Source organism: Anastrepha obliqua, chromosome 6, assembly GCF_027943255.1.
Source record: "Anastrepha obliqua isolate idAnaObli1 chromosome 6, idAnaObli1_1.0, whole genome shotgun sequence".
Taxonomy (NCBI): Eukaryota; Metazoa; Arthropoda; class Insecta; order Diptera; family Tephritidae; genus Anastrepha; species Anastrepha obliqua.
Window position 1 is genome coordinate 66,065,577 of NC_072897.1, and position 8,647 is coordinate 66,074,223.

The 8,647-nt window shown below is 41.9% G+C and overlaps 1 protein-coding gene across 1 annotated transcript; it reads left to right on the forward strand.

The window, feature by feature from the left end:
- The first annotated feature begins 422 nt into the window (after positions 1-422).
- LOC129250654 (uncharacterized) lies at positions 423-5,627 on the forward strand. The gene is made up of 2 exons (XM_054890257.1): positions 423-4,270; positions 4,316-5,627. Exons 1-2 carry the CDS (start codon positions 423-425, stop codon positions 5,625-5,627), a joined length of 5,160 nt encoding a protein of 1,719 aa, XP_054746232.1.
- Positions 5,628-8,647: the final 3,020 nt, after the last annotated feature.

Genomic DNA, 8,647 nt, shown 5'->3' on the forward strand with positions numbered 1-8,647 from the left:
ATAGAGAGAAAAAATTGTAACTTTGTCAATTGAAGCAGCAAGTTTCATTATTTTGGGCAATTGTTGGATACAGGACTCTCCCCGCAGCATTAAGGATAGAAGACTCTCCCCGCAATCAACGTTATTGGTCCTTCCCGCATCGATTTCTTCCTGCAACATTATTGGTCCTTCCCGCAACAGATTTGTAGCCGCACACAGGATTCTCCCCGCAACATTTTTGGTCCTTCGAGCCGGATATAGTCACTCCGCTTGCCTTTTGCATATACGCATTCGCTTGTGTACATACATACGCTTAGCAAAAGGCGCAACGATTATTAAGAAAATTATTTTTGTGCATTGTGTGTACGTTTGTGCAGCCGTTCCTGCATTTAACATCGCGAAAATTCTAAAAACCCGTCGTTTGCTTTTCTGTTATATTAAAAATGTCGAATTCCACTAAAACGCGCGATTCCGCTCTCAATGCCATTAAACGGTATATGGCAAAAAGTATTGATGAGGCATTCACTATGGATGCAGAAAATATTGCAAGCTATCTTCAGTTATTGAGTGAACAGTGGGTTCGTTTTAACGTTGCTCAAGACGCTGTAGAAATTACGTGTGGTGCCGATGTTATTGAAATTGAAGAAAATGTGCGTATCCAAGCCGAAACTTGGTACTCTACAGCTTCAGCTAACTTTAGCCGCGTGAAAAATTGTCGTACTAATTCGCAAGATAGCTCCACAAAGGCATCTGTGTCCACGGTTATACGTTTACCGAAAATGGAGTTGCCCACATTCTCCGGTGACTCTACAGAATGGATTGGTTTTTTCGACGCGTTTTCTTCGTTAGTTGATAATAACTCTGCTTTAACAGATGGACAAAAGTTGCACTATCTCCGAAGCTGCTTGAAAGGTGACGCGTTGAAAATTATCAGTGGTTTTAAAATATGTGACGCAAATTACGTTGAAGCTTGGGGTCTATTAACATCGCGGTATAAGGTTATTCGTGTAATTGTGGAATCTCATCTTCGCGCGTTGGCTGAAATTAAAAGAGCTACGCATGACAATGCTGACGCAATCAAAGGTGTAATTGATGCGTTCCAACAGCATATTCGCGAGCTTAAAGCGTTGGGTCGTCCGATTGAGTTTTGGGATGATTGGTTGGTACATGAGGTCGTCAGTAAGTTGGCATTCGAAACGCGTAAGCAGTGGGAGTTATCGCTCGTTAGTGATGATCCTCCATCTTTTGAGCAACTAATAACATTTTTAGAGATAAGATGCCGATCGTTATCGATGTTTTCGTCGTCAACAACATCAGTACCAATTAAGGTTAAAACTGCATCATCAAGCAAGTCGACAAATGTGTTCCACACGATATCAAAACAAAGTAATGTGTGTGCATATTGTAGTGGACCTCATAAAATTTACAGTTGTGAAAAATTTCGTGAATTGGACTTGTCTACAAAATCACAGTTCGTGAAGCAAGGACACATATGCTTCAACTGCTTAAGTTCAGGTCACTATAAAGACCGTTGTAACAGTGCTTCCACTTGCCGCATGTGTAAACAACGTCATCACACTCTGTTGCACGGTGCTTTGCAGTCAACGACCGTTACCGCAGTGAACAATTACGCGACGCATTCGTTATGTGCTGCTGACGCCACATCAAAGGTAAGCGCAAAAACTTGTGAATTTCCAGCAAGCGTCGACGTTCCACGCGTTTCTTCATGCTTGAACTCGAGCTCCAATCCACCCATAGCTGTAGAAAGAGTTGTGCTGTTATCCACCGCATTAGTGAAGGTACGCGACTGTTCTGGTAATTGGCAGCCCGCACGTGCACTTTTCGATTCTGGATCACATGCTTCCTTTGTAACCGAAGCGTGTGTGCAACGCTTAGGCCTGCCGCGATCAACATCTGAAGTAAACATTACTGGAATTGGGTCAGCACAAGGAGGACGAGCTAGAGGTGAAGTATCACTTTCTCTTTCTTCTTTCTCTACAAATCAATGCTTTACTGTCAAAACGTTAATTCTGTCTAAAATTACAAGCGACTTGCCAACACAGACTATAGCTACTTCATCGTGGCCACATATCCGAGGTTTATTTTTAGCCGATCCCCATTTTATGAAGCCTGGACGGGTCGATATATTGATTGGAATGGACGTTATGGATCAACTGATTTGTACAGAACTTCGTAAGGGTCCATCTGGAGCTCCTATGGCTCAACTGACGGTCTTTGGGTGGACTCTGTTTGGAAGCGTGAATGGATCTGAGCCTGATATGCCACGCTTACAGTCGTTACATTGTGATGTTCATTTGGATCGAGCATTGAACAAGTTATGGGAGTTAGAGGAAGGTACGCAAAAAACGTTTCTTACGCATGAGGAGCGTTACTGTGAAGACCATTTTGAAACAACGCATCGAAGGGAACCTAACGGACGGTTTGTCGTCGAATTGCCGCTGAAGCCCGATGCAGCTCTGGGAGAGTCGCGAAACTTTGCTATCCGGAATTTGTTACGACTTGAAAGAAGACTCGCTTGTGACTCCGATCTTCGTTTACGCTACAATGAGTTCATGAATGAACTCATTGACATGAAACATATGCAGGTCGCGTCAGAGACTATGAATCTAACGTATTATATGCCTCATCATCCTGTTTTAAAGGAAAGTAGTACCACGACCAAATTGAGGGTTGTATTTAACGCGTCCGCAAAATCAACTTCCGGAAATTCGCTGAATGACGCATTATTTATAGGACCCCAATTGCAGGAAGATTTATACTCCATCTTACTTCGCTTTAGAACACACCGCTATGCTGTAACAGCAGATGTCGCCAAAATGTATCGTCAAATCTGCGTATCCTTAAAACACGCCGATTTGCAACGCATCGTATGGCGTAGCCACCCATCCCTGCCTATCCAAGATTTTCGCATGGTTCGCGTAACGTACGGAGTGGCAGCTGCATCTCATCTAGCTGCCCGATCACTTCAACAGACGGCAAGAGATTCGTCGAATGATTGTGCTAGGGCTGTTAGTGTTATTCTCAAGGATTTTTACATGGATGATCTACTTACTGGTGCATCTAGTAAAGAAGAACTTCGATTGTTGCAGCAAAATATTTCCGAAATATTGAGGGAAGGGGGGTTTGAACTTCGTAAGTGGGCATCGAACTGCGCTGAGCTAATCGCAAGCATTTCTAATGCATCTACGAACATATCACATTATATTGTCGACGATAAGGATGTACACGCTTTAGGTCTTATCTGGAACACAGAAGGAGACTATCTCACGTTTGCTATTAACTTGAGGGAACCGCCAGTTAAGTTGACCAAGCGCATGTTTCTATCAGATGCAAGTACGCTCTTCGATCCTCTGGGCCTACTTGCTCCCGCTACTATAAATTCAAAAATTTGGTTTCAAGACATATGGCGCACTAAGGTAGGTTGGGATGATATCATTCCTGAGTCTATCGCAACGAAGTGGTTGGAGCATCGCATAGAACTCAAGAAACTGGCACATTTGAAGGTGAAACGTTGGTTTGGTACTGAAGTAGCTCGGTCATTTACGCAATTGCACGTATTCGCAGACGCGTCCGAGCGGGCTTACGCCGCCGTTTTGTATGCACGAACAACACAAAGCGACGGTAGCATTATTGTGTCATTAATTTCGTCGAAAACCAAGGTAGCTCCGCTTAAGCCGACAACGTTGCCACGTCTTGAATTATGCGCCGCTCATCTTGCTGCTAAACTAGTGCGAAGCGTGCTGCACTGCTGGTCTGATCTCCGTTATCCGCTTTTCGCTTGGACTGACTCTACTATAACATTGGCATGGTTACAAGCTCACCCCAGCAGATGGGTGACATTTATAGCCAACCGCGTCGCTGATATTCAAGAAGTTTTGCCTCCCGAATGTTGGAACCACGTTCGTTCTGAACAGAATCCTGCAGATTGTGCTTCAAGAGGTATAACTCCCTCCGAATTATTACGTCATCAATTGTGGTGGGCTGGTCCTATTTTCCTGAAAAGCACTGAACAATTGTGGAAGCAGAAAAAATCTAAAGAGCACACTACAGAGCTGGGCATACGAAAGAGTATTCGTGCCCATGTGATTAATTCTACAGATCATTGGTCCGTGATGACAAAATACTCATCGTATTCTAAGCTGCGTCGAGTTATTTCCTATGTTTTACGTTTTTTGACTAACATTCGGGCTAACAGACGGCTTAATGTTATAAAGCGTTTTGGTACACCGAGTTGCCAAGAGTTATTTGAAGCTGAACTTCGCCTAATAAGGTATACGCAACAGTTTTATTTTTCTAATGAAATTTCTCTTTGCAGCGCTAAAAGACCAATCCCACTTCGCAGTAGTCTTTTGCGTCTGCAGCCCTTTCTGGATGGGACTTGTGTTCTACGTGTTGGAGGAAGAACAAAAAACGATGAAATCGCTCCAGATGTTAGGCATCCCATTATCTTGCCTAAGAATTGTCCGCTTGCTAAGTTAATAATCTGCGAAATACACAAGGTCACTTTGCACGCTGGGCCCCGCATTATGCAAACTGTCTTACAACGTCGTTATTGGGTTATCGGCGCTCGTAGCTTGATCCGTAATATATACCATAAGTGCGTGAAATGCACTTATTTGAACCGCAATCTTACCACACAAGTCATGGGTGATCTACCTGTCATTCGTACAACCTACGCCCGTTGTTTTACTCACACTGCTGTTGACTTCGCTGGACCTTACCTCTACAAATTCACCCAAGGAAGAGGAGCTAAGGCTACCAAAGGCTACATTTGTTCGTTCATTTGTATGTGCACTGGTGCGATGCATCTCGAATTTGTTGGTGACCTGTCAACACCAGCTTTCCTAAATGCGTTTAAAAGGTTCACCAATCGTCGAGGATTTTGTAAGGTCATGGCATCAGATAACGGTACAAATTTCGTTGGAGCCGAGAAGGAGTTGCGCATTGCATTTCAACAGTGCATGGCTGATATTAAACTTCGCTCTTTCTTTGCGGACTCGAATATCGAATGGCGATTTAATCCACCGGCTGCACCCCATATGGGAGGTTACTGGGAGACCGGAGTCAAACGTGTTAAGTATCATTTAAAACGCGTATTAGGAGAAGTTCCACTATCATACGAAGAGTTCAACACACTTTTGACTGAAATAGAAGCTTGCGTAAACTCTCGCCCACTCTGTGACAACTCTGAAGCTGCTGGTGACTTAGAAGTTTTAACTCCCGGACATTTCATAGTCGGTGAACCGCTGAAGTCAATACCGGAACCTGAGGGTCAAGGGTTTCGTGGAAATCTTCGACAGCGATGGCAAGCAATTTCTGCCATGAGACAACATTTCTGGCGTCGTTGGAGAGACGAGTACCTCGTGAGCTTACAACGTCGCACTAAATGGTTTCGTTCTTCACGCAACATTGAAGAAGGGGATGTGGTTGCTGTGTTCAACGAGCCTAATCCTCCGACGAAGTGGACGATTGCACGAGTGATCAAATGCCATCATGGTACCGATGGACGCGTAAGAGTAGTTACGTTGAAAACACCGCATGGCGAATTGGTTCGCCCTATAGTCAAACTTTGCCTTTTGCCAACGAGAGGAGATTTATTTCATGAAGAAACTAATAACTTATCGTAAATGTTTTTCAAGGCTTTTCATTTTCTTTTTAATATTTTGTTTTGAACTTATTCAGATAGTTCAAGGGCGGCGGTATGTTGAGTTCAATTTAATATTAGATAAAATACTTTATTGTTTTTCAACTTTTGTTAAATTGTTATAATTTTCTGTGAGTTAAGTAGGTTTTGTTTGTAAAGAAATGTGTATAAATACGGAACATTTTTGTAAAATATAGAGAGAAAAAAATTGTAACTTTGTCAATTGAAGCAGCAAGTTTCATTATTTTGGGCAATTGTTGGATACAGGACTCTCCCCGCAGCATTAAGGATAGAAGACTCTCCCCGCAATCAACGTTATTGGTCCTTCCCGCATCGATTTCTTCCTGCAACATTATTGGTCCTTCCCGCAACAGATTTGTAGCCGCACACAGGATTCTCCCCGCAACACTTGGAGATATTTTTTGGCAAAATGCTGATTTTGGTTCTTCTCACAGTTTTTTGTATGGTACTTCGCGGCGGTCGCCGTAGCCGAATGGGTTGGTGCGTGACTACCATTCGGAATTCAGAGAGAATGTAGGTTCGAGTCTCGGTGAAAGACCAAAAAGAAGAAAACGTTTTTCTTATAGCGGTCGCCCCTCGGCAGGCAGTGGCAAACCTCCGAGTGTATTTCTGCTATAAAACAGCTTCTCATAAAAAATATCTGCCGTTTGGAGTCGACTTGAAATTGTAGGTCCTTCCATTTGTGGAACAACATCAAGACGCACACCACAAATAGGAGGAGGAGCTCGGTCAAACACCCGGAAAGAGTGACACGCCAATTATATATATATAAAGGGTGATTTTTTAAGAGCTATAGGAAAGTTTTTCAAAAAAACACACGTAAAATTCATAAAAATGCATGAAATTTTTATTTAAATCGATAGTATAGTCCATATAATTTAGTTTTTGAAGATTATTTCATGCAAATGTTGACCGGGACTGCGCTTCAAATGGTCCATCCGCCTAGTCGAATTTTGGCATACTCTTTCCAATGTTTCGGCCGGTATCTCACATATAATTGCTTTAATGTTGTCTTCCAATGCGTTAATTGAAGCAGGCTTGTCTGAATAGACATGAGCTTTAACATAGCCCCACAAAAAATAATCTAAAGTTATATCCCCGATCTGGGTGACCAATTGACAGTTCCCGAACGAAAAATAAAATGTTCACCGAGCTCGCCTCTCAACAAGTCCATTATTACCCGTTCTGTGTGGAATGTGCCTGAAACCACACGCCATGCAAGTTAGGCTCTTGCATTTTGAGCAAAAAAAAAGTAGGATATCATTTCACGGTAGCGCTCACCATTCACAGTTACGTTACGATTCGCAGCATCTTTGAAGAAGTACGGTCCAATGATACCTCCAATCCATAAACCGCACCAAACTGTGACCTTTTCTGGATACTTTGGTAACTCTTGCAATTCTTCTGGCTGATCTTCACTCCAAAATCGACAATTCTGCTCATTTACGTACCCATTGATCCAAAAATGAGCTTCCTCGCTGAACACAATTTTTCGATAAAAAAGTGTATCTTCGGCCAACTTTCCAAGGTCCCATTCACCGAAAATTCTGCGTTGCTGTAGGTCGTTCGGCTTCAATGCTTGCACCAGCTGTATTTTGAAAGACACCTAAATCCTTTCGCAAAATTTTCCACGTTGTTGAGTAACAGAGGCGTAATTGGTGCGAACGGCGACGAATCGACAATTGATGGTCATCATTAACACTGGCCGATAGAGCTGCGATATTTTCTTCAGTTCGTACTCTACGTAAGCGCATCGGTGGTTTGATGTCCAATAATGTAAATTTGGTTCTACATTTAGTCACAATAGCTCGAATAGCCGCTTCAGTGGGTCGATTAAACTGACCATAAAATGGAAGAAGCGCGCGATAAACTTTCTTAACAGAACACGCATTTTTATAATAAAATTCAATGATTTGCAAGCGTTGTTCCTTTGTAAGACGATTCATGGTTAAAATATAGACCAAACTGAAGATTTTTGACAGTGAAACAAAACACGAAACGTGCGCCAGCTGTTTAAACTAACTGTTTAAAAAGATAATAGCTAAAAAATCACCCGTTATAATTATATACCACCTGGCGTAGTGGTGCTGTTGAGTAAAACATCTAAGTAGTCAATTTTTTTTCTTTGCTTGGAGACCGATGCACATACATATGTGGTGAAAACGAAATATGTGGTAAGTTTGAGGAGTGTGATGGATTATCGTTGGTGCTGCTGGAGCTCGTTGCTTGTGTTATGTTAATTTTTGGTGTTCTTGGTCGTTATTGGCGTGTGAGTTGTGTGTTGAAAGTGATGTTGGTGTAATTGCTGCATTCTTAGCATATGATTTTTGTGCGTGACGTTCTTCGTACGTAGTAGCATTATTATGGCTTGGATTTCCCTCTCGTTTGCGAATATTGGACACGTTTCGTCCAATGCATTGTTGTTGGTACTGTTGACAGAGAACGTAAATTCATAGAGAAGGCGCAGTCCCGGTCCGTTCCTCGTTTTGGGCTCCAACAAAACACGGGTAAGAAAATGAAATCAGCACAAGTTAACAGTAGGAAATTAATTAATATGGCTGCCGGAGAGAAATGAGAGGGAGAGAGTGATACGCAAGTGTGAAAAAATGTAGTTTACATTAGCTTACATTTGCTTGCGTACAGAACAGATTTGTTCATTTGATATGTCCATAAAATTTGTATGCATACAGATTTGTTCTTTTTGGTTTTTTTATGAAAATTGGGCGTAATTGTATGTATGCATGTTTATATACATATATTAGCAAAGGACATATTTATATTAGGTTTATATGAAAATTGCGCCAAATATTGGAATAAATGTATGATTGCATTAGATTGGATTTTGATTGGATAAATGTATATATGTACATATATGAAAATTGCGCCAAATATTGAAAAGCTTTTATGATTGCTTGTAACCAATTGAACTTTGATTTGAATTTGAATTCGAAAAGAAAGGCAATTGTAAGTGCACGTGCGCGG

Bases quoted from the DNA above. Each gene is read 5' to 3' on its own strand.
- LOC129250654 (XM_054890257.1), top strand. From the start codon at position 423: ATGTCGAATTCCACTAAAACGCGCGATTCCGCTCTCAATGCCATTAAA. The intron at 4,271-4,315 runs GTATACGCAACA...TTCTCTTTGCAG, and splicing joins GCTGAACTTCGCCTAATAAG to CGCTAAAAGACCAATCCCAC.